The sequence below is a fragment of the Aythya marila genome (assembly GCF_965140915.1).
Source record: "Aythya marila genome assembly, chromosome: 2".
Taxonomy (NCBI): domain Eukaryota; kingdom Metazoa; phylum Chordata; class Aves; order Anseriformes; family Anatidae; genus Aythya; species Aythya marila.
Genome location: NC_139043.1, coordinates 3,227,545 through 3,253,234, shown reverse-complemented (window position 1 = coordinate 3,253,234; position 25,690 = coordinate 3,227,545). Strand labels below are relative to the sequence as shown.

Sequence of the window (25,690 nt, the reverse complement as noted above, 5' to 3'; positions counted from 1 at the left end):
TCTCTCAGCTTCCAGCGAATAAGAAAGGAACAGCCCTCATATCTAGGAATCACCCATGTTTTTTTCACCTATCTGAGTCACTTAAATTTAGCAATTCTCCATCTAATCAGTGCTCTTCAACACCCCCCCCTTCCCTTTTATTTACCCCTGCACCTCTGCTATCACCTTGCACTGTAATTCTGCAGGAGTGTTTCTGCAGACACACCAGCTGACTGCGAGAGGTGCAGAAGTAACCTCCTTGTCTATCATTTCTTGAAGTTACAACTAAAAGTGTGTGTAAAAAACTGTGATACTTGACTGCACATCAAGTCCTACAGCTGAAATATTGTACCCAGAGAGGTTTTAAGATCATTCTCCAACTGTCAGATATTATTCCAAATGTATTCCTTGTTTCCAAGTATTTTTTTATCTTTATTCGGAGTATTATTCTGAGTATTCCTTGATCTTTGGAATTTTGGGCATTTTCTCACCTCTGACTTTGACTTGGAATGTTACTTTGTCGTTCTTCGTTTCACAGGTATAGCTCCCTTGGTCTTGCAGTGTCACATTTTTGATGATGAGCTTGCGGTGTGTCCCCTGAGAGATGATTGTTGTCCTCTGGTCCTGCTTCACCTCAGTTTGATCCTTCTTCCATATGACAGTTCCACTTGCAGCCGACACCTCACACACAAGCTCAAGGTTTTCAGAAGGACTGACTGATATTTCTGGAGTTGTTTTGGGCTTGTTGACAAAATTAACAGCTTCATCTGACAAGAAAAGGAGAAATCAGTTTATGCCTTTATTCAGGATTATTCAGCACAATGTTAAGATATAGTTACAACTGATTGTTATTGCTAGTCACACTTGGGTGATGAAGTTTCATCTCTGGAGGTATAAAGGTACAGATGTGTGCATGGTAATACTGCAATTTAACTAGGGCAGAGCGTTAACAGACACAGCAATAAGGTGCCCTTACAAGTCAGAAAAGTCCTCCCACAGAGATACAGCAGAGTTATCTGTACTGGGGAACTCATTGCTCAAGTTTTAAGAGAGTTAGTACACAATAGTCTCCAGTTTGGAAGCCGGGTATTGATAAATATTTTATAAACGTATACAATTTTTTTTTTATAAATGTATACAAATAATATTCAGTGTGTTTTAGTCAAATACATGAAATTTTAAAATCTTTGCAATCTTTGATCTTTTAAATCAAGCTGAGATGCCCTCAAGTTACTGACAGTCTTTTATTTTTTCAACCATTTTTTCTTTAACATAAATTCAGTTTTCTGTATTTCTGTATTATTTCTCTGTATTTCTAATGTTAAAATGAAGGCAACTAAGTGGAAACAGTCACCTTGCTTGCAAAATGTGAGCAAACCTACTCAACACGCCGTGTCCCTAAGCTAACAAGCAGTGTTTGATGAGCACGTCAGGTATTTCATAGCCTTCGTTCCATCAAGCCAGCCCCTGCCTGAGGAGCAAGCTGATGGCTGTCAGTTACCAGCAATCTTGGCTCAGTATTGTATTTCTGCTAGCAGCAGCTGTTGCTTTCAGTCACCAAATATACCAAGGACACTTGCTATGCTACACCCATGACAGACACATTTGTGGCATCAGGAAACAGATATTTCATTAAAAACTGTAATCATTAGGAGTGATCTATTCTTTTAAAACTAGACAAGCAAGGAAGGATGCTCCCTCCTGAGTCCTGCTATTCAAAACTGTCGAAGTAACTCATTACCATAAAGGCAGATTGCTTTCCTGCCCAAAGACCATATCATGACTGTTTGGTACTTAATATTAACAACCTGAAAACATTTTGTGGTGACATGTGGAACAAGTTGGAAGTTGCCCTAGCTAAGGTTTTGTTAACAGGCTGTAACTCATTCCTTGTTCATCAAAAAGTTCGTGGGGATACGCAGATACGTTGCAGATGCTGCTGGTTTGGTTTTTGTTTGTTTGTTTGTCTGTTTTGGAACAAAACAGCAAACAGAACTGGGGGCAGGATGCGGAGTGAATACTTGAGCAAACACCACCTGCAAGCTGGAAGCAATCCCTCTAGCTCAGTAAACCCTCTATGAATCCCAAGCCCAGTGCTGTGCTAAATCTATCAGCTCTGCTAAGTTTTTAAGTTAGCTGATGGACAGTGTCACAGGAACTCAGATGTACTGCTACAGGTCACAAGCAGGGAGATATTACTTCTCTTAAATTGCATTGCACTGCAGCACATGGATACAAAATGAGAAGCCTGCAGTAGAGTTTTAGTTTATAACTAAGGACTGGGTTGAAAAATTAGGCTCAAGACACAAGCCAGGAAACCACTTTTAAGAGAAAGCTTCACACCAGGCTATGGAAATTGAGTCAGCAGAATTTCACAGATGTTGAATTTCACAGATAATTTCTTGTGTTATTTTATACTCCAGCTCCATCCTAAACTGGAACACATCAGTGAAAAACATTATTCTTCTGGGCTTGATCTGAGAAGCGCGTGCTTGAGCATGTGCTTTATGCTGATGGGTATATGCCATGAACTAATGGCTGGGCTTACAGCACCTCGGGGAGACATCTCAGAGATCACAACGTCTTTTGGGAACAAAAAGAGATGCTTAGCTCTCCAAAACTCCAAGCTCTGACTTGTCAAAGGAGGACACAGGACTTCCATGGCAAGACTTTACAATTGCTTCAGTCAGGATGTTCAAGGATAATATAAATGCTGAGGCTATCCTTAAACTAAAAGCCCAGATGTAGCTTTCAGCCTGCTCACTACATGGAGTGTTCGAGTCAGGACTCCAACCCTAGCAAAACCTTGAGTGGACCTGAACATAGAACAGCATGGTTATATTATTTGCCTGTACTGTGGATTTGCAAAGGGACTACAGTAAGGTCAGAGTTTCTGAAATAGTACTGTGAAAACTTAGTCCAAAGACCTGGCAATCTACAAGGCAAGACAAGTAACTTGAATCAAGTTCTGAGTGCCTAACGCAGACTCTGATCCCATACTTGGATCACAAAATTACCTGAGACTTTTAAATCAAAAATAAGAGTGTCATCTCCAATTTTGCATGTGTATGTTCCCTCATCTTCTTTTGTCACAGCTGAAGCCACAAGCTTATGCAGTTTCCCCTTATCTTCCATGGTGAATTTCTTGCTGGCCGTGATTTCTTTGCCATCTTTATACCACTTAACCATGATGTTGGCTTCAGAGGTCTCAGAAACAAATTCAGCTTGTTTTCCAGCAATGGCCCTGATAACTCCTCCAGTTTTCTCTTTGTTTACGAAGTTTGCAAGTGCTGAAACAAAAATATGGACACATAGTGCTGGTAAATAATTGCATAAACATTAGAAAACATGCACATAAGGTATTAATTTATCATAAGAACAAATATCCATGTATAATTATGGAAGTAGTCACTAGATTCTAATTCAGAAGCAGCCAAATTTTCAGCCTTTACAAACCATATACCAGATAATCATACATACAAAAGCCAGAAAACATACAGAGGCTAAGCCAAAGGGAGATGAAGTCCTAGGCAATTGGGCTTTAAGAAAATACCTGAAATAGGAAAAGTGAGGAAATAATTGAAACAAGCAAACTGGAAGGAAAGCGATGAAAGATATCCAATCATTCTATTGTAACATCCTGGCAGAGAAATCAACAGCAAAAAAGGTTAAAATATAATCTAGATAAATAAAGTTAGAATAAATTAAAAATCTATGGAGATATCACATAGGACAGAAATGAAAAAAAAAAAAACCTTCCTGGAAATCAAGTAAAGCACAGAAGACAGACGATGAATCTGGCATCTATTAATGCATAGTGGAATAATCAAGTCACTGACTGCAAAGATTCAAAAAAATCACCAGTATCCTAGCCAAAAATGTTAGCCTAAAGCCACAGTCCCACTTTACTCTAGATAACGGAATTAATCTTCAAACCTCTTGTTAACGTATTATTTTAAAATAGCACATATAATTAAGTCAGATTTTTGGGACTGTGCTGCCAAAGCTACTAAAATCAAAGTCTTTATTATGTATGCATTTTTTTCTGTAATTTCAAAAATGTGCACACATAATACTAATTAAACAAATTTGTACCAAATGGCTGTGTTTTAGGAGCTCAAGAGCTAGCTGATGTACACTGTAGTTTCTGAGATCCTGTAAATATGTTTAACTCCATCCTATAATAATGTCAGATTAAAAAAATCATTTTTCAGAAGCTGTTCCTTCTAACTGCACATTACCACTGCTGGATATAAGCCCAGTCCATGCAAATGCAGTTATTGGTTTTTGTTGCTGATACAGTCCATGGGACAGGACCAGCTAAGCACAGCTCTCACAGGATTTGCTCCAAAGGTGTTATTATCTGTGCTACCTCCTGGTGCAACTCATGAGGGCTTTCCTTATCTCAAAGCCCTCAGGAGACCTTATCAACAAGGGTGGATTTTGCATTTAGTTTCCTTCCTTTAGATGTATCATCTACCTGGACTTGTGCAAGGCATTTGACACTGTCCCCCATGATATCCTTGTCTCTAAATTGGAGAGACGTGGATTTGAGGGATGGGCTACTCGGTGGGTAGGGAATTGGCTGGATGGTCACACTCAAAGAGTTGTGGTCAACAGCTCAATGTCCAGGTGGAGATCAATGAGTGGTGTTCCCCAGGGGTCAGTACTGGGACCAGTTCTATTTAACATCTTTGTTGGTGATACGGACAGTTGGATTGAGTGCACTCAACAGGTTTGCTGACAATACCAAGCTGTGTGATACTGGAGGGAAGGGATGCCACCCAGAGGGACCTGGGCAGGCCTGCTCAGCTCTTGTGAGACCCCACCTGGAGCCCACACTTGAGCAAGTCCAGAGGAGGCCAAGTGGATGACCAGAGGGCTGGAGCAGGGTTGCTACCAGCCCTGTTTTTTGGGGTTCAGTAAGTCTAGTGCAGCATTTTCTATGGGTAAAGAAGTCATACCAGATACATTTAAACAACGAAGCCCCAGTTCTTATTGGTTTATCTGGGGTTCTTCTTCCAGTGGTTTCTCTAGAGACTCAGGATGGTGCTGCTTTCCCTTCAGCAGGAAAAAAACACAGTGTCTCTCTTCTACCCAACTCCTATGCCCATGAAGCCTGTGGAGGCTGAATGCTGTTGAGATCTCCACCTCTCCACCAGCATTACCGGAACTTGTATGGATTAAAAGGTTTGGGAGGAAGAACAGGAAAATTGGTTTGTTCATGCATTTTTCCGTTACTTAGAAGACTAGAATAAAAAACTACAGCCACGGCAGGCTGAAAGAAACTTCTCAGATGTCCCGTTTTGACGCAGGAGGTCGTGTGTCAGAGGACGTCTGGCACGTGAAGTGTCACAGCAGTGTAGGGACTGCAGTGATAAATGGCAAGTGCACCTTCTAGCGGAGCTTTTTGGGCATCAAGCCCAGCATGTGGCACACCTCTGGCAGCAGCTTGACACAGAGGCCTCTCAGCAGCCGCGTGATGCCCGTGTGCTAGACCCAGCTGACCTGCAAATCAAATGATTTACCAGCTAGCTGCATCTGATTTACAGGAAGAACAAAGGTGGCAATGCTGGAAAGTGAAATCGTGGGACAGCATGACATGGGAACTAGTTTTGTGAGCCTCATGCTGCAAGTATGAAATGTATCAAAGCTGATTCTCTAGTAATCAAGCTACAAACAGCAGACATTTAAGTCACAGCTTGCCAACACAGATTTTAAAATAATAGCATTCATTACTCATTTGATGGTCACGTTACAGTGAAAAGCACATAGACATGTCCATCAACTAATTCAATTAAATCCGTGGGTAGATCTGCCAGTGTGAAAAATTATGCTAAAGAGGCAGAGAGAGAGAAGAAAACCAAAATTAAGAACAGCTGCCAAGTGTAGACAGAAAGTTCCTACTCCATAAATTTAGTCCCATTTTTCAATCTTTTTTTTTTTTTTTTTTTTTCCAGCAGTCTTCAGATCTCTTTTGAGTTTGCCTTTTGAGAATAACCAAGCAAGTAAGTTTTCCAATGACAAAATGATTATTAATTCCAATGCCAAAAATAATTACTCCAGGGTTTTGTTGTTTCTAGAGATGAATTAGTGTGACAAGCCAGTAGAGTATGATGGAGAAGAGCCTCATACGTACTCAATGTAGTCATTGCTGGGAAGAAGGTGCCTTTGCATTCCTGTAATCTGCAAGCAGTCCTGAAGATTTAGGACAAAACAGCAAATCTTTCTATGGAGCACACAAAGGATTCTCACTTAATGCAACCAATGCCCAGCACACCGATCTCAGAGATCAGACCTATAACCTTCAGCAAAACAGGTACCTGGGTGGAAAATTTAACCTTCTCTTTACTACTTTGTCATTTAATGACAGAATGACAGCTAGGTAAAAACCCCTGTAACTCTTCACAGGTCTTATCCTCTTTCAAATTTTGCATCACTGTCATAAAAAAAAAAATAAAAATAAAAAAATAAATGCTATTTACATCACCTCTTGTAGCTATCCTAAGAGAATAGCAGAAAAGTTAGGTTGCTCTTTCTCCCATCTTTTCCTTGATTTCTCCTGTATCTTAGGGATGGATTACGGAACAGAATAAAGAAATCAAATGTCTCTACAAAGTGAATTTGCCAGTTTAAATCAAAATAGCTACTGAACACACCCCAAATGATGTCTGATAATGGACTAGACTGTCCTGGAGTCAGGCTTTATACTCTGAACTTCAGCAGACAACTTCAGCAGACACCAGGTCCATGGACCTGGTGCTTTTCAGCCAAATTCTGGTCCTGTTCAAGGCAGACAAAGCTCTCCTTTGAACTAGTTCATAAAAGCTTGCACAGATAGGAAGGATTGCGAGACAAAAGTTTCATTCCACTGGTTTCAGAGAAAAGTTTCAGGACTCCACACCTTTCTCTGAGGGTGGTTGTGTAGTCACTGGGCCTGCCAGCTACAGAGATGGCATACAGTAAGGAAAGTACAGCCATGAAGGTGGGAACAGCTGAACAACAGAGAGCTGTAAAATTGAACTGGTTCAAATCTGTCAAACAGGAAGCATTAATACGTGGTTTGTTCAGCCCAGAGCAGAGGAGACTGAGGGGAGAACTCATGGCAGCCTGCAGCTCCCTCACGAGGGGAGCAGAGGGGCAGGCGCTGAGCTCTGCTCTCTGGGGACAGCAACAGGACCCAAGGGAACGGCATGGAGCTGGGACAGGGGAGGGTCAGGATGGGTGTTAGGGAAAGGTTCTGCACCCAGAGCTGCCCTTGTCACAGCATCAAGTCTGCCCGAGTTCAAGAAGCATTCAGGCAATGCTCTTAGATACGTGGTTTAACTCTTAGGTTGCCCTGTGTGGAGTCCAGAGATGGATTTAACAATTCTTATGGTTCCCTTCCAACTCAGGGTATTCTATGATTCTACGATATAAAGGAAATTATATTTTGCTGTTTGTTCCACACAGCCCTCTATCTGAATACCCTGCAAATAGCAATGAGTCAAGCCATTCAACCATGCCCTGGAAATGTCTGTTCTTATTTGCCAGGGTACTGACAGAAAACAAACAGATGAAAAAACAAAAAACTTCCAAAAAACAGTGCCAAGATTACCTTGGTCCCTTCGCCTTTAATCAGAGCTGAACTACCTCCTGAGTGATGTGCCCAACATCACATAGCAAGCAAAGGGCAGAGATGGCACCATGACCTGCCTCCATGGCTGAGTTTCTTCACCTTTTCACTACCTACAATTTAAGCTTATGAAATAAACCCTGCAGAATTTCAAGATGCCAGTTTGAGTGAAAACAGCTCTTACCACCGAGATGGTGTTACATGCTATATTCACTCCCAAATTCTCCTACTCTGGGATCTTAGACATTGTCAACACTAGATGCCGATGGGAAGTTAAGACAACCCTCAGTTCCAGCAGCTCATGCCACCACCTCTGGTGCACTCCCTTTCTGCCCCTTGAAGACTCTGTTGGTCAGGAATAGGCCTTTCATGCAAAGCAGCCCAGTCACATACCTTTCACTGAAAGCTGAAAGACCATTTTATCCCCTTCGCAGACGCACTGATAAATTCCAGCATCCTCTGTTGCAATGTTGTGAATTTTCAGGATGTGCTTCTTCCCCACAGCTTGAAGTTCGTATTTTTCACTGGCCTTGAGTTCTTTCCCATCCTTCATCCACTTCACAGTAGTGTCTGTGTCTGAAAGCTCAGCCTGAAGCTTGGCTTCCTCACGCAGCCGAGCAGAGACCTTTTCTATATCTCTGCTCTTGTTGGTAAATCTCACTGCAGCACCTGTCAGGAACAAAGGCCTCATTATTTCAAGTTATATCAGGCTAGCATGTCCCTGATATGTGTTTGCTGCAAGACCTTTGAAAAAGTGTTAGTTCCTGTTCCTGCCCTCACAATTTTTTTCCCATTTCAGGAGATTTAATCTTTTTTTTTCTTTCAGATTCACTGAGAAAAAATGCACATCTTTCTACTGATTAACAATACTCTAAACGTGCTTCTGCAGACATTTTCACCCAAAGCCAAGCACTTCCTTACGTAAGAAACATTTTATTCATTACCTTTTGCTATGCAATACTAGTAGATACAGATAGTAATGCTCCTTTACTTTTGAATGATTCCACTACAGCCAGAAAATCTAGCCAAACCTGGAGGTGAAATTACCAGTTTAGAGATTCAGCAGTTTATCTGGTAACTGAATCCACTGACTGATGGTTGGGAGCTGCAGAAATTCCCAAGCTGACATTAAGCAGTCTAGTTCAGATACCAAGCAGCCAGGTAGACTGACTCCCTCTAAACTCTGTGCTACCACGGTTAGGTCATTACCAGGACCCACATTAGTCCATATGCTGCAATTTCATGTGTTTTGTACAGTCCAGGCCATAGTGCAGGCCTCCAGCCCCTGTTCTAACCATCAGGTCATAGCAACTGTCCCTTGACTGGAAGAAGAAAGGACAACGATCAAAGTAAATACCTCTCACTCTCATCTTGGTGCTCACATCAACATTGTTGGCAACAAATTTCACTTCTGCTCCATCATCGTTCTTGGTGACATTCTTTATGATTAGGTTGTGAGTAGTTTGGGTTCTCTTAATGATATAGGTCTCACTTTCCTGCAAGACTTTACCATTAAGGTACCAAGTTCCAGAACATGTTTTTGTGAGGTCAATAGTGAACGTGGCGTCCCCTCCAGGTACAGCTTCAACAGTTGTCAAGGGGGTTTTCACAGCCAGGACCGGTTCTGGGAAAGAAGAACAACTTGTATGTCTGAGACCAAAAGACACAAGACTGCCATGCTGGAGAATAGTCCTTCCTAAGAACAAAGTTCTCAAGGTAAACGAGACATGAGAACAAAATCCTACACACTTACACAACTTGCATGTACTGAAAGCAATGCACAGTTGGTGAATGGGATTTGATTTCTATGTCTGCCATTAACTGACCTGTGGCACTAGATTAAGTCCTGTTTCCTGCACAGACAGAACAACAAATATATTTTGCTTATATTTTTCCCTACTGTCTTTAAAGGCATGACAGACGTAACACTTGCTAGGCATCCTGAACCACCCAGGATCCCTAGCAAGCGTGCTATTTCTTTAATAAGAAATATTATTCTTAGATTTTAAAAGGATCTTCGGCAGAACACTAATTACTTTTAGATATTCTAGGGAAGCTCAGGCATAGGTGGTCAGCTAGGGAAAAGAATGACACAATAACAAGACAGAGTGTGATCTGGGTCTAAGTAGATATTGCTCAGTAGAACAAATCAAAGGAAGAGACAATCCCACTATACATAATTCTGTGGCATACTGGTACCCTAGAAATAAAGTAAAATACCCATATTTCTCATAGTAACTCTGAGACTATAGAGAGACCAATAGAAACCTGTTTTTTAGGACCATATGATCATCACAGAAACATTCTTTAGGTGCAATTTCAGTACCTAATTCATATACTGAAGATTAAATCATAAGTACACCTTTATTTTTCCTTTTACACAAGCTCTAGAAGAGCTTCTAGAGTTTCTCTAGAACTTCCAGGCTGAAGATCCATTACAGAGAGCTCTGCCTCTCACACAGCCTGGTGTGAGATATTGGAATATAACCATATTCACAGCTATATCACAGAAACCCAACTTGCACCATTTTAGTGATGGGCAGACATTGAAATGAGGTAGGAGAGCTAGAAGCGAAGGAAAAAGCCTTTGGAGTGCTGCTGCTCTGTACTCCTCAAAGACATGGGAAATGTCTTTAGAGCACCAACGTGGCAGGTCAGCACAGGCTGACCCATTTCTCTGGGGGTTTTGTGCTCACCGAGGTGCATGCTCCCTGGGAATTCCAGATATGGGCTCTGTCCATACGCGTTGACAGCAGACACTCGGAACTGGTAATCAGCCTCTTCTGCCAGATTGCTCACCGTGAACTCGGGGACAGGGACATGAGACTCGTGGCACCTCACCCAGGTAAAGCCAGTTAGTTTCTTGCGTTCCACTACGTAGCCGTCGATTGGAATGGGGCGGTCCAGCTTCGGAGGGGACCATCCTAGCGTCACTGAGGTTTCTGTTTTATTTTTCACCACGGGGTCAACTGGGGGCTGTGTGGGAGGTTTCTTGGGAGCTGCATAGAAAAAAAAAAAAAGAAGAAAAAAAAAAAAAAAGGCAAGAAATTTATTATAGAATCATTTAGGTTGCAGAAGACTGTCAAGATCATCAAGCTCAGCCATCAAACTGACCTACTGAGTCCCGTCACTAAACCATGCCCCCTACTGCCCTGTCTACACATCTCTGAAATACTTCCAGGGATGTGGACTCCAAAACCTCCAAGAATGGGTACTCCAAATGTTGGAGTGAAAAAGCCACTGTGTCTCACTGAGGAAAACTAGAGCTTCCATTGGTCTAAAGGCTGCCCCAGGTTAATAAACATCCATAAAACCTTAGTGTGATGTGGAAAAGCAAGAGAATGGATGGAAGATCCTTTTAGGTTGCATTACACAGAGGTTACTATGAACAACTCACGGGCTTAAGCCTTCAGTGCTAGATACAGGCCCATGCCACCTCCTATACAACTCCTGGATAAAGCAGACTGAGGCTCAGTATGTTATTTTCACTCAGAAGAGGGATAAAATCACCATCAGAAATTGTCCAAAATTGTATGCACTGAACTCCTCTTCCACTTCCCTAGTGTGAATCCAAACAAAAAAAATGGGACATCAATGTGATTTTACCCTTCATCCACCTGCCTACTACATGTCATTTGTTGAACAGGGCATTGACCTGCAGTAATACTGCCAGCCTACTGGGATTCATCTGCTGTCAGAACTTCAACCGAACCAGAACTAGGTTCTAACAGGCTTAAACACAGACCAGCTAAATGACTGGGATGTTTCAGAGATAAAAGGTACACATGAATAAAGAGTGCAAGGGTTTTGGAATCACACTGTCTCACGGAGGTCTCAGTTGTGGGTTACACAGGCTTGGCTGATCTCTGCAGCCACTTTCATCTGGGAATCTGTTCTGCCTCTGAATTTCATGCCACACAGACAGCCTTCTGTAAATTTTCCCTCCCAAGAGTGATAGCCATCAGCAGGGACCTCTGTCAGGAAAGGTGTGTTTTAGTAATCTGTGCAGAGCCACCTTTTGGGGTCGGGGAATTAACTTTGAGAGGAAATGATGCAAAAGGCATGTCCCACTGGGGGACCCTACAGCCAAGGAGATGTGGCTATTTTGTGGTACCTGAGGTCACATATGACAGATTTATTCCTGCAGGTAATTGCATAGCAAAGATTTACGTTCACCCTCTTATTGCTCCTGTAGAGAAGGCTAAAATCCTTCTCTATGTGCTTCCACTGACATGGACAAGAGGCTAGGAATTATCTAATGTGCTCAAGTTACAGATTACTGACCCAGTAAATGACTCATTTTGTTTAATTCTGGCTATTTGAAAGTCAGCTGTCTGGTTTAAGTCAGCCATCCAGACTCCAGCTGCAATCCTACAGAGTACAGCACACTCAGGAGCAACACATCCCAGCTTAAAGGTGTGTGAGGCAGGGGCAATGAGTTGCACATTGCAGATTCTCAAGTATTCAAGACTAAAGAGGGAGCTTGTGTGATGAGCCTAGACTGCAAACTGAAGTTTGGGAGATCTGAGCTGCTCTCTGCCTCAGTTTACCCATCTGCAAAACATGCATAGTAATAACACACAATCCTGAGCAACCAATATATAAACATTTCTTGTCTGGTGAATGGCATTAAACAGCTAACAACAATCTCATCCACAACAACAATCTCATCCAGCTAATTGAAAAAGATGTGGACATAGCACACAGTAGCTTATCAAATAGGCACAAAGTGTAAAAATAGGAAATCTCAATGTGATACACTTTTTCTTCATTACATAAATAGACACATAAGTGTTTTGGGGTGCACTGTTACCAGCCTGTCAGTGGCTGCTGGTCAGAGCTAGATGCCAAAGGTCCTGCTAACATAGCATTAAACTGAAAACTAGACGCTGGAATCGGATCTCCTGACCTTACCATCAGAAACTGAAATGTAATATTTTGTTCAGAGATACCTGCTTGCAGGAAGACAACTTCTTCACTTTTTCTGTTCCATGAATCAGCTCTTCCTTCATAATTTAAACAGCAGAGTCAGAAATCATGCTGAATATTGTCATTCCCATCCACGCTTGGTTGGATTGGTTACAACTCAGTTACAACTTCCCAAATACCTTAGAAAATGCCACAATGCTAAGATGCTTATGCCTTTTTTTTCTCATTAAAACGTGTAGCTTAATAACGTCAGAATGCCCCAAGCACTTTAGATAATACAACAGTTTTAAACTGTTATTTAAAGATTTGTTTTTACTACTCAGTAATTGCAATTTGGAGGTGCTGGTGGGAGAAAAGAAGTATTATTTTCCCTGAGTTGGTGTTCACATGCAGACTATAACGGCAGTGGAGGCAAAACCCACACGTCTGGGAGACACAGTGCCAAGATACAAACACCTGCCTAATAAAATCAGGCAGTTTCATCAAAATTTCATTTCAGGTCTGTTATCAGCTACACTGCACCTGCTGCTACTGCTCTGCTTGGGACCCTTGCTCAGATCAGATTTGCCATCTGAAGGAATTCTCCAGCCAGCATATTATATCTGTTGCCCCACAAAAGGAAGGAAATTATATTTTTAGGAGGAAACATTTTTACTTTTTCTTATAGGTGTTTGTTTTTTCTTTTATTTTTATTTATATTTAATTTTATTTTATTTTATTTTTATTTTACTTCAATGCAAACAGCTTAGGAAGCTAAAATCAAAGTAATATGCTTCAAGTTTGTTGAATGCTTGACTGCCCCTGAAATGTTTAGTGTGTGAGTGTGTAGATGTTCTTTCACAGATGTTTTTGCTTCCTAGAATGGAAATGAACTTCACACACTGCCAAAAATATTTGGGACACCTATCTACTTCCCTGTAAGAGCCAGCATACCCACAAGCTACCCTCCTGTCTCTGGAGATTCAGGACTTAGGGAATGAACTGAATGCTGGCTGACACTTCCCTCCAAATACTCACTGAAGAGAGAGAGAAAAATAAGTGGACACAAGAACTGGTAAATAGCTCTCAGATAAACTAATGATTTTGGAAAATGAAGGTCAGCTTGCAGACACAGTACCCACAGCACTACATGCATAATGAAGCAAGATGACCACAATGCGTGTAGCTTACAAATTGTTTTCTAAGCACCTCCCAGTGTGCAGAAATCACACATCCCTTACCACTACGTTGTGTATTCATTCCAGTTTATATTCATCCCAGTTGTCATTTTATATTCATTCCAGTAGGGAATGAGAATGGTATGGGGGAGACACATTTGTGCCATGCTCTTTCCCAAAATGTGTTTTTTCTCTCTGTTTTGACCTCTCCATAACATCAGGTTGTCATTAGCCTTTTCTGGCAGGCAATGAACTTCCCCCTGTCTTTGGACAATGCATGACTTACCACGACAATACCTGGAAAAAATAGTGCTAACATGGGAGTACCTGCTTGCTGGGGAAGACACAACACCAAGGCCAAATAAAAGGGGAACTTACTGGTCACTGTGAACTGGGTAGAAGTCCTGCTTTCATCAGCCAGGAAGGCAATTTCGCCAGCATCTTCTATCGTACACTCTCGGATGATCATGGTGTATTGCTTGCCAGAGCGCGTGATGGAGATCCGATCACTGGCTTTCACCTCCTCTTTGTTTTTCAGCCAGCGGATGTTCTGGCATTCGTTCTCCAGCTCCACACAGAAGATGGCTGTATCGTTTATGGAAACCGCAGTCTTTCGTGGAAGTTTTTTAATGATGTTCCCTTTAAATAAGAAAGTAATTATGATTAGCAAACAGCAGATATGAAAGTGTCTGGCAACACGAGACCACCCAGACTACAGCTGTTCTAGCCAATAGCTCTCACTACACAGGCATTCCTAAATGAAACCCTAGGCTCTGTGTTATACAGAAGAGATAATCCCAAGGACTCATTTTGCCCTTCAAAGAGAGAAAAGCAATTTTATTTGACTACAGTCTCTCATGTTTCTAGTCTCACATGCAGTATCTGTTGTTGGGTAAACACAAGGTACGTGGCTTTCCAAGAACAGATTTGTCTGTGATATGGCTTGTATTGCCTGCATATTCTGGGAATTTGCACAAACACTATGCTGAAGTAGGTCAGTCTTTAACCAGACAGGTCCTCGGCTGTCTCTGGGATTTTGCTTCCATTAAATGAGCAGTAAGTTACATAACCAAGAGGCCAGACACAGCAGCCACCTAACTTAGCAGAAAATACATTGACAGCCTCAGATTTCTTTTTAGAGTGAGCCCTGAAATTCACATGGAATTAAGTCACTTACTTGTGGCCTTTCCAAGCTACTGTGATTATGACTTAGAAGAATAACGTCAGAGTTACAGGATGTGACTGTTCACGGGGGAATGTGTAAAATAAGGTCTGAAGACCAGCCCTATTGATGGATAATGACTGTCTCTAGCCCAGAAACAGTCCCTGCCAGGCAGAAGTGCCCTCAGTCAGGCAAAGCACCTAGAGATACTTCACAAGAAGCAATGCTGAGCCGTTTCACTGAACAAACCAGACGTGTTGCATCAGGAGGATTCAGTGTTTCCTACTCGTCCTCTCTGAAGCTCGACTATGTATCTGCTCCCTGCTGCCCTTGGTGGTGTCCCTCTCCCTGCAGTGCCATAGAGCTGTGCATCCTGCCAAGCTCTCACACTCTCCCAACCCCACCCTGCTCTCGAATATTCTCCCCCGAGGCAGGCAATGGGATCCCCTGGTAAGCCTCTGCCTCCTTTCCCTCCTGAGAGCTCCACCTGGCCCAGTCACTCTCTTCTAATGGAGCTTGTTGTAGGACCACAGCACAACACAAATACCAGATGTGCTACCAGGGACAAAAACATTTACAGTGTTTGAATGGCTTAGACATCCTTTTTGTTCTGTTAGGGTTATCTGAACTCTCAGGTGTCTGTGGGCTATATTACCCCTTCTGCCTTCACCCATACAAACTGTTAAGCCTTTGCTAATGACACAAAAAGGAATATGCCCAAGGATGCACAGCACCCAGCTATCTTGCACCAATTTGTGTAACGAAGAACTTCTGTTTTCAGTGGAATTAAACTCAGGCTTCCAACAAGACAGGAAAAGTGTGATTCTGTAGCTATTACAGGTCTGCAACTCACACTACAGAAAACACGTCAATGATGGCAGCGTAAGCAGTATCTAAATCAAAACTGCAGGTCCTGGAGTTGCATAGGTAAGTGAGCAAATCGGTGAGTTCGGAACTGATGGTCCCTTCTGCAGACAGGCCTGTGTCTCTGATGAGCATGTCCGCTGGTTGTGAGACACCAACAGTGCACCCAACTCTATGCCTACATTAATTTCAGTCCCAAGTCGACATACTCGGAGGATTTGGACATGGATCTACACCTACATTTTACTCATCAGCCTTTCATACTCCAGAAAGCAGCTCCCGATGTCATGGCTCTGAGACATGAACCTGGTTCCCAGTCGGAAATGAAACTGGTGATGACCACACATCAGACCATAGGACAGTTGCTAAGCCAACTTCCCAGCGTGGTCAGCACCACTCTCAGACCAGATTTACCATCGTGTCTGCCAGACACCCAACAAGACCTGTGTGAGACAGCACCAGGGGACACATCCTTTGCTTTGGATCATGTTAAGGGAAGTCTACAATGCTGGGCTGCAGCTCAAGGGCTTTGCCTTCTAGGAAGCCCCTTCAAGCACAGGGCCCCACCAGGTGACATGTCTTGAGCAGAAACACAATCTCTCCCTGCTCTGTGACCCCGTGTCCCAGATACGCCCTGGCAGGGGACCCAGGGACCCACTGACCCATCACACGTGGCTCTCCTCTCACTGTAAGGGAGTCTGCTGTTCTTCCCTACACACACGCAGGGGATGAACGCGGTTCATAAGCTCACATCTGGAGGCTCACGTGTGCATCTGGCACTCAGTAGGAGAGGCTTGGCCCATCTGAAATAGTAAGATTCTTCCTTACCTTGGACAGACAGCTCTGCAATGGTCCTGCTCCCTTCTTTCATCTCACAGATATAGACAGCATCATCGTCTGCAGTGACGTTCTGGACGGTGAGCCGGCGGTACGTGCCCTCTTCCTCGATGTTGTATTTCTTGCTCTGCCGGAGTTTGGTTTCCTCCTTGAACCAAGCCGTCTCCGTACTAGGAACAGGTACCTCGCATTGGAAGGTGGCAGATTCCTTCTCCCGAACTTCAAGATCCTTCAGTTTTTCCTTGAAGGGTATCGAGGGTTCTTCAGGGAATTAAAAAGAGAGGAGAAATAAGAATTTGGGATGGTCTGGGGTAAGAGGCATGCAAATAAATAACTTAGTAGGGAAGACCTATCCCTAACACTCCTCACTAATGATATCGATTTGTACTGGGCTCCCATCCAACCCCAGAATCAAGCCCTACTGCAGTAGGTGATCTGCTCTTATATTAATATATATATACTAGATCTTATCAGAAGTATTTTTGAGGACTTACCTATAAATGAACCAGTGTCTGAACTGTTTACCTGCCCCACAACACAGCCCACGAGTCAGCTCTAATCCTGAACTGGTGCAGCATCAGGTCGGTAAATTCTGCTCTCATGGCCTGCTCGTCCTCTAACACGAACGTCTCTGCACCGTACTCGCTACGTGCTACAGGTGGGTAGGACACAGGGCAGCAATTCTAGGTCAAGGTGAGCAGCTGAGCTAGTCAGCTGGTGCAAAAACCGATGTGTTAGGGGTCTTGTGTCAGAAAGGAGCTCAGTGGAGGGGTCTGAAATGGCACAGAAAGATGAGAGGTGTCTGTGCGAATACAGGCAGATGTGGGGGAAAGCACTGAAGTAGGTGATGGAGGTGCTCCCTGTTCTCCCTGCAAGCACCAAAGCCTCTGCACCTGCTTTGGTCAATGGCAATGAAAGAATGAGAGAAAAAGCCCGAGTCTCCTCTGCCTCTGCTTTCCTTCAACAACTGGGCTGCAACACTCTGGCTTAGGGAGACACCAGAGTGTAGATCAAACAGGCAGAACAGCTGCACGGCAGTGAGAAAAACATTTTACGAACAGAACAATGCAGATGCCATTTAATTCCCGTGACAGCTGAGCTGTGAAATCATCCTGATACCCCAGCAACAAACTAGAGAAAGAGGAACTGAACCGAACAGGGCAGCCACTGGTCAGCGGTGCCACCACCACGTCAGACGCTTGGATTAGCTCATGACGATGTGTCACCACTCGTGCTTCATGAGAAATTATGTCGTGATGTGTACCTCCACCTTCTAATAGCTCCTGCATCAGCATCCAGGCTGTTCTCATGGTGCCATTCCCCTCTTCTTGATCACACTCCCTGGCTGATAATTTCAGCTGGTGGCTAGCAGCTCGTAATGGCACGTGTTAGCCTAAGTGTCAGGCAGGAGTGGATTCCTCTTATATTTATGAGCCCATGCCCACAGTGGCACATCTCAGAGCATGGCTTAAAACTTGCTTCTCGTGCTTTCGGTAGCTGAGTGTATACCCAAGCCATTGTCTACCCCATCCTGTCCCCCCACTGTCTTTGGTGTGGTTTGTTCTTTATTGAACTCGAGCCCTGGAAATCCATGTTCAGTTTTGCAGGGCTCTTACTCCACCCCTGGCACAGCCACAGATGCAGCTGTCATGGACACCTCCAATCCTTCCCAGCTGAGCACAGCCTGGACAGAGATACCAGACCCTCAGGGCTTGGCAGGGCACCTGGAGGGAGCAATGCTGTATTACCTGTGTGATACTGAACCTGTGTGGTTACCCCAGGACTGAAACCTTACCGGGAACCCATGCAATACCTTAGGAACAGGGACGTGTCTTTTTGTCTAATGTGTTTCGTTTCAAGGCAAGTCAAAGTCTTGCAGTAACACAGACCTGCTCTGCCCCCAGTCCATGTATTAATTATCTTCCTCTTCCTCTATCCCATGGAGAATTCAGCCTCCTGCCCTGCACTCTTGTATTTCACATCTGGAAGCTCCCCATGTGGTTAGGGGGAATGATGTGGATGCAGTTCTCATGCCATGGGACCAAGCAGGAGGATGAGAACAAGCCTTTATCAGAAGGATACCAGCCTTGTTGAGATATTGCTGTGTGAGACTGGAGGGACTCTGGAGCTGGCCATGAGAGCAAAGGGGCATGTCCAAGGGCCAGAAGGAAATCCAAGATGCACCTGAGAAGCACACGAGCCTGTTTCCACATTTGGAGCAGCTGGCCATGTCATTAACCTCTCCCTTTACAGCCACCAAGCAGTACCTAAGGTAAAAAAAGCTACCCCAAGAAAAGGCTCTTAACTGTATAAACATAGGCAAATCATTAGATTCTTTCTTATGTGTTGCAGTAAAAGCACTGCTTTTCCAGCCAGGGACAGTAGGTACAAAGCTATCCGTGCCAGCCTGGGGTCACAGATCTCCTCTGAAAACAACTTTGCTTTCATTCTACTGATGTGCACATGCATCTTATTTTGCTCTGAATGGGGCTTCAGAAGGACAGCAGCTGACAAACTGAACTAAAAGCTGTAATTCTCCCAGCCCACTGCTCTTTTGGAGAATTGAGGGAGATGCTCTGAAACCCACCAGTCTCCTCTTCCTGAACACATCTTCATGCCCTTTACACAGTCTAACCTGTGCCTGGTCAGCTGTCACGCAGAAGGTGTTAATTTTGGTAATGGGTCCACAGAAGGACCCCACTGGTCAGAATGGTGAGTTGCCCAGAGACCTCTACATCGACCTCTTTCACCCCACACTGGGCTGCAGATATTGCAGATATCAGTCAGATAGTGACATTTACAGTGCAAATCCCCCAGCCCAGGGACCCTCTCTTACTTCTCTGTGCAGCACCCAGCACAGCTCTCAGTTCTGTGCTGCAGCTACCACAGGCATTTGGGGAAATGTTGCTACAGATAACGACATTATTCTTGATCTCTCGGACTCCATAAATATTGACTGCTCAATTCTACATGCCTGTTTGTCACACGTTACTCTTTCACAAGGTAATTCTCAATGTAAGCTCTTGTTAAGTATGACTAACATGGAGGATAAAGCCATTAGGCTACCAACTTCTTTCCTTATCCAAAATACTCAAAATGCCCTTGGAAGATGAGGTGTGTTCATCTGAGGTTACCTGTGACAGTTTTCGCATAAGAAGTACCACCAGTTCCCATCTCTAGCTCCTATAATACCAGAGCTGGTTAGAAGTTATTTAACATCAAGTAAAAACAGCAATCTCTGATCTGCCTTTCTGGGAGAATGAAGTTTGAAGTATGAAAACAAAGATTTTCTGATCACTCCATATCAACCATTCATTCTCTAGACACATTTACTTCCATCCAAGCTCAGTGGTGCTAATTTAAGCATCTCTTCTACTTTGTCCTTGTAGCACCTGGACTCCCAACATGACTCATTTTCATTCACTGAGTGCCCTGAGAGGTCATTTAAATCCATTTCTACTGTCAAAATGAATTTATTTTTTTAATGATGAATTCTCCACAATTTTTTTGGCTACATTTTTCTATTAATCTGTCTCCAGACAAAGCAGAAATACTCACCAAGGCACATAAAAACATTTCTAAAGAAGGAAAAATGAAAGACCTACAAAATCCTGCCTACTGGGAAGAATGTGAGATGGAAACAGCACAACAAAACCCCAAGGGAGCATGGAGCAAGAGCAGTTCATGGAGTCAGTGGGAAAGCTGCAAGAGCTTAAACCAGCTATAAATTTGGCTGCTTGTCTTGAAAACATATTTCTCCAGAGTGTCATAGGCTTTTGTTCGGTCCATACCAACCAAACTAGCAATGAGATGATGTTAGATGTTAAAAGCAGGTCCTGCTCACACATATTTTGCTAAGAATAGGTGCAGCCTGTGGAGAAGCTAGTGTCTTCCTAACCTTCCCAAGGCATATCTGCCTGCCTGACCTTTCTCTTTTCACCTGTAGGTCTTTTCAGACATGTGCTCTGATTGCTGATTTTGGGGTGGGTCTGTGCAGACCTGGGAGTTGGAATTGATGATCTTTGTGGGTCCCACCCAACTCAGGATATTCTGTGATTTTCACCTGCCTGCATTTCCTCTTGCCTACTCCTGGCTTCTTAAAGGTTCTCCATTTATTATTCTAGAGGCAATTTTTCCATTTGTTACAAAAAAAAAAGCCAATGAGAGTAAGAATATGGAAAATACTTCCAAGAGTAGCTATCTGAAGGTGTGTGGATAAGCTTCCACCATCTTGTTTCCTTGCTCTTTTCCTTAGTAACTGTGCTTTTAAAACTGCCTCTGTACCTCCACATTCCTCATGTTTTAGCTCTTTTTCAGATCTCAAATACAGCTACCATGACAGTGGCCATCCGAAATCACTTCAGATCAGAAGAAGAAAGGAGTAGCCTCAGCACCGGTCTGTTTTTCCAGTCCTGATCCTATCTGAGCCGCAGCCTTTAACCTTTCCATACAGTATCTGATTACTCAACTAGTCCCTCTGTATTCAGTGACCCAGTCCCAAATTCCTTTCCTCAGATGAACATTGCTTGGCCCAGGCCCAAGGATAGAGACCTGTACGCTATTCTTGCTCACTTTACGCACGGCTTAGGGACATCTTCAAAGCCTTCGGGAAATTCAAGTCATTAATTCACATTCTTCCCATCAACTGTGCTCTTTGGTTTGTCAAAGAGGTTTGCTCTTGGGAAGAGTTTCTTAACATTTACAGCTCATATTTCAGTATATGGTTTGTGGTTTTATCCCTGCTCTAGACACTAGAATCCAGCACATTTCTGAATAAGAGTTATCAACTCTTGGTTTTCCTTAACTGTGATGGTGACTCTCTGCCTTGTAGCCTTGCCTTTTACATTTACACCTAATTGACTACATCCCATTTAAGAACAAAAAATTCTCTTTCAGCTCCATGATCTTTAAGATATGGGTTTGGCCAAGTGTTCGGTCCCTAGGTCTAACATTTAGACTGACAAAATACAGGAGGCGAGCTAGAAGATGCCTGACCTGTGCCCAGTCCTATACCCTGCGAGGCTGCTACTTACTACCTCAGAGGCAGGATGCAGGTAGTTTTTCTTATTATTACACTTAAAACACTCACAAATATTCTTACTCATGTTGAAATTATGTGCTATATGCGAACCAGAATGCCAGAGAATAAATTAAACCCTTGAAGCTTGCCTACCTGTGTATCTGTGGCTATGGATACACTCTGTGGAAGCAGTGTCACAGACTCTACAAACATGCTGCCACCTGTGCAAAGCCACTGCAGCAGCTTTGTGCTGGCAGAAGCGGCTGCATGGGGAGTTTTTCTCAGTCCTGCAGAAGTGCCTAAGAGAAGATAATGTGGCAATATGACCTACCCCCCAAAACATGATTGCAGATGAGCTAAAGACGCCACCAATGGCATAATGGACAGAATTAAAAGTTCCCTTCATTGCTCCATCATTCTGCTGTCTTTGGATGGCTGAGGACTTCTGGTAACAAAAAGGAGAGTCATTATGTAGGGCCTAATTATAACCAGCCCATGTGGATTTTCCATGGCAGCCTTGGCCTGGCCAGCAAGCCCACCGTGGTGTAGTGTAACAAAGAAACATACCGCAAACATTTCCACTTGAGCCCTCTGACTCACAGGCGTCTTTTGACAATGGACATTGATAAATAACCCTTTCCCATGGTGCCTGCTCCCAGACCTGCTGCTTCACATGCTTTCCCTGTCTCTGTTGGAGCAGGTGCCCCCGTTGGGAATAACCACATAGGCACGGGGCAGTTCTCTGCAAGACAAAAGCTAGGCAAGGAACGGAGCCTGATCCACGCTCAGAGTGAAGAGGCTCGGTCTTCTCCCTTGAGTCCTGTCTCATAAGGGAATCACAGAGTTATGGAAGGGGCCAAATGCCCTTCTCGACACCACTCAGCACCTCCGAGGGATGGCAATGAGCAGGACAAGTGCCAGCAAGCTTGGTGGATCGGGTGTCACTGACAGACACAGGGACTGAGTCACTGACGGGAAAGATGGTGAGCACGAAAGGAGAAGTCTGGAACAGGGAAACCAATAAAACTGAATAAAAGCTGAGAGTCTTAAAGACAAGTTTCAAACACAGACCCTTCCTACTGATTTAGATTTCTAACACATTTTGCTTCCAGTCAAAAAAGTCTATTTTGTCACACAAAGTGGCAAAGTTTTGTTGTTGTTGTTTTGTTTTGCTGTTGTCGTTTTGTTTTTGTTTTACATCTGAGAGTTAATTTATTGGGGTTGCAGACTGCCTGCTGAAGCCTTGCCAAACGGGAGAGCAACTTGAAGATTTAGAACTTCCTCTGTGAAAATGTGTCACAATTTTGTTTGTGTTCTGAAGAGCTTGTCCTGACCTCCACCAGAGCTGAGGGACCTTCTGAAGGCAAGTTCATCACCACTAAGTATGGCAAACAGAAGCATGCTGGAGCTGGTAGAGATCTAGGAGCATACGAGGACTACAGGCTATCCAGCAACACAAGATGGGAAAAGACTGAAGAGGCCAGACAAGAAAAATGCTGCTTGTGGGTCAATCTGGGCAGAAAAACTGAGAGGAGACGGCATTAGAGCTGGGGTAGGCCCCCCAAGGGATCCAGTGCAGCCTGGCACACTCAGTTTGCAGGGAGGAGTTTCCTCTACCACCTTTTAAATGGCATGAGTGAGATTAAGAGGACCAGTTTGATTAAACCCTGTGGTGAATTTAAACCCAGATACGATCAAACCTTGGAGGAAAACATGGGGGTGGGGGGGTGAGCTGAACCAGAGGATGGTAAGGGATCTCTTAGATTACTATAAATGAGGACAGAGGAGATCTTTAAAGATCTAGTTCATTCCAGCCACCCCACAACCTGCCAGTTCAACATCATTCATCCCCAAATGATGCTTGTTTATTGTGCTTCCTAAAAACCTCCTGTGATGGGACTCTCTCCCCTTCCCCAGGTCATCTGTTCCAGCACTAACCCCCTTTACAGCTGGAGGGTTTTTCTTCATGCCTCACCCACACCCCTTTCCTGAAGTTCTTCCCAAATTCCCACTCGGTGTGGAAGTGCTTTGCCTTTCTTCTTGTGGGCTGCCCACCCCAGCAAGACGTCAGCACCCACCTTTGACAGTGACCAACACGGAGCTGTAGGTCTGTCCCGCCAGGTTAGAGGCCGTGCAGGTGTACAGCCCGTTGTCTACCTGCTTGCAGAAGAGGATCTTCAGCACGAAGTTCTCCTGATCGTCCTCGTAGATGACGTGCCGCCGCCCTTCCGAAATGACCTCGTTGTCCTTCTTCCACACGATCTCAGGCTTGGGCTCGCCCGTCACGTAGCAGCTCAGCTTAGCGTGCTTGCCCTCTGTCACGCTGCACGTGCGCGTCAGCGCCCCGAAGGTTGCATTGCGGGCCCCTTTGGTGGTGAGGCCAGCTGCCCGCTCGTAGTCCCGGGAGAGGCTATAACCAATGCTGGACAGCCCTTCTGTCACGGAGTAAGACTGGGCAGCCGTGGAATCAAAAGACCCATGGGCTATGTCCGTCTTCCTGATCTCCTCCCGCCTCTTTTGCAAGTGAGACAACAAGGAAGCCGTCTTGCCGCAGCTGGTGTCGAAATGGCTGCTGCTGCCTGGGTTCGAAGAGCCCTGCGTTTCCACCACCAGCGCAGCTGAAGCGCTGGCGGAGCCGATGGGATTCTCTGCCCGGCACGTGTACGTGCCACTGTCCCCCAGCCGGGCACATTGGATGGTGAGAGCATTTGACTCCCCGGCGGACTCGATCTGGAAGCGGCCTGCGTCGGCCCGGTTCCGCAGGTGTCTCCCGTCTTTCTCCCAGTTCACCGAGAGGGGAGGGCTGCCCTGAACTTTACATTTGAACATGGCATCCTCGCCCAAAGTTACTTTGATGGAGGACGGTTTCTGGATGAAATACGGGGCTGACTCTGTTACCGTGGTCTCCTCTCCAACTTTGATACTGACAGCAGCAAAAGCTTCCCCAATAGTGTTCTTGGCCCGGCAGATGTATTGGCCACTGTCCTCCAGGCTCAGATCATAGATTGTTAGCCGATAGAGATCCCCATCTTCTGTGGTTTTAAACCTTCCCCCAGACTGGACTGGAAGTTTATCCTTTTCCCAGCTCACAACTGGGATGGGGTTCCCAATGATCTGGCAGCTCAGGGTGGCATCCTTTCCCACAGACACCATAAATGCCTTAGGCCGGGTCAAGAATCGGGGGACTCCACTGAACGAGCTGTAATCCATCCTGGTTACCTAAAGGGTGAGAAAGAAAAATGTCAGGAGTGAACAGATTAGGTGGTACAAGCAAAGAACTGTTGCACTTTCATGGTTTCAAGACATTTGCCATCTAGAGCAATCTGGTTGGGGCATGTTTTCATCGTTCTCACTACGGGTGAGAAGATTTTACATACTTTTTGGATTTGAGCTCAGTCATGTGAATCTACTGAAGGAGGAAGTGGCCCACTTTCCCACTGGAGTCACCGTCCCTGGGGGTGTTCAAGGAAAGGTTGGACATGGTGCTTAGGGACATGGCTTGGTGGTAGGCTGACGGTTGGACCAGATCTTTATCTGGTCTCTTCTTGATCTTGAAGGTCTCTTCCACCCTTTATGATTCTGTGATTCTATGATTCTACAGAGAGCAATGCATTTAGGGTCCCCTTGAGTACCCCATGGCACACTAACTTACCTTCTTCATTTGCTCCTCTTTCTATGGACTCCTGGATGTCCTTCCCCTACAGGTGAAGTGAAACTACTTCTAATCCTCCAGGAGCAGAAGCCCTTTTGCACACTGGCTGTCATTTACTTAGACAAGCAAAGCACAGCTCAAGGCCTGCTCTTGACCCTGCCGGCACCGGAAACCCCAGGGTACACCAGCGGACTCTTCCTGGGAGCAGGATGAGGCCTGGGAATAGTGCTCTGTAAAGAGCAAACTCCCCAGCTCCAAGCCTCTCTGCAAGTCCTATTCACCAGACCCATGTGCACTGTTTCTCTCCAAGCTAATAGATGTCCTCAGCTGTATAATGCCAGACACTTGGGCATTAGCAAGTTGCACCCCCTTGAGCTATGGGAGCTACTGAAGGGAGATCTGCAAGGCTGCTCTCACATTTCTGCTTTTTCACTTTCAGAAGGGCCACACAAAGCAAACTGCACCAGCATTGTAA

The 25,690-nt window shown here is 44.4% G+C and overlaps 1 protein-coding gene across 13 annotated transcripts in view; it reads right to left on the bottom strand.

The window, feature by feature from the left end:
• OBSCN (obscurin, cytoskeletal calmodulin and titin-interacting RhoGEF) overlaps window positions 1-25,690 on the bottom strand; it is a 185,601-nt gene that overhangs the window by 152,687 nt on the left and 7,224 nt on the right. For all 13 annotated transcript variants that reach the window (XM_082754701.1, XM_082754709.1, XM_082754707.1 and 10 more), the window contains exons 2-9: window positions 23,642-24,782; window positions 16,535-16,804; window positions 14,059-14,319; window positions 10,291-10,593; window positions 8,952-9,218; window positions 7,988-8,263; window positions 2,997-3,269; window positions 471-746 (exon numbers count right to left, since the gene is read on the bottom strand). In XM_082754701.1, coding sequence (XP_082610827.1) covers window positions 471-746; window positions 2,997-3,269; window positions 7,988-8,263; window positions 8,952-9,218; window positions 10,291-10,593; window positions 14,059-14,319; window positions 16,535-16,804; window positions 23,642-24,773 — 3,058 coding nt within the window. In that variant the 5' untranslated portion in view covers window positions 24,774-24,782. The remainder of the gene's footprint in view (window positions 1-470; window positions 747-2,996; window positions 3,270-7,987; window positions 8,264-8,951; window positions 9,219-10,290; window positions 10,594-14,058; window positions 14,320-16,534; window positions 16,805-23,641; window positions 24,783-25,690) is intronic.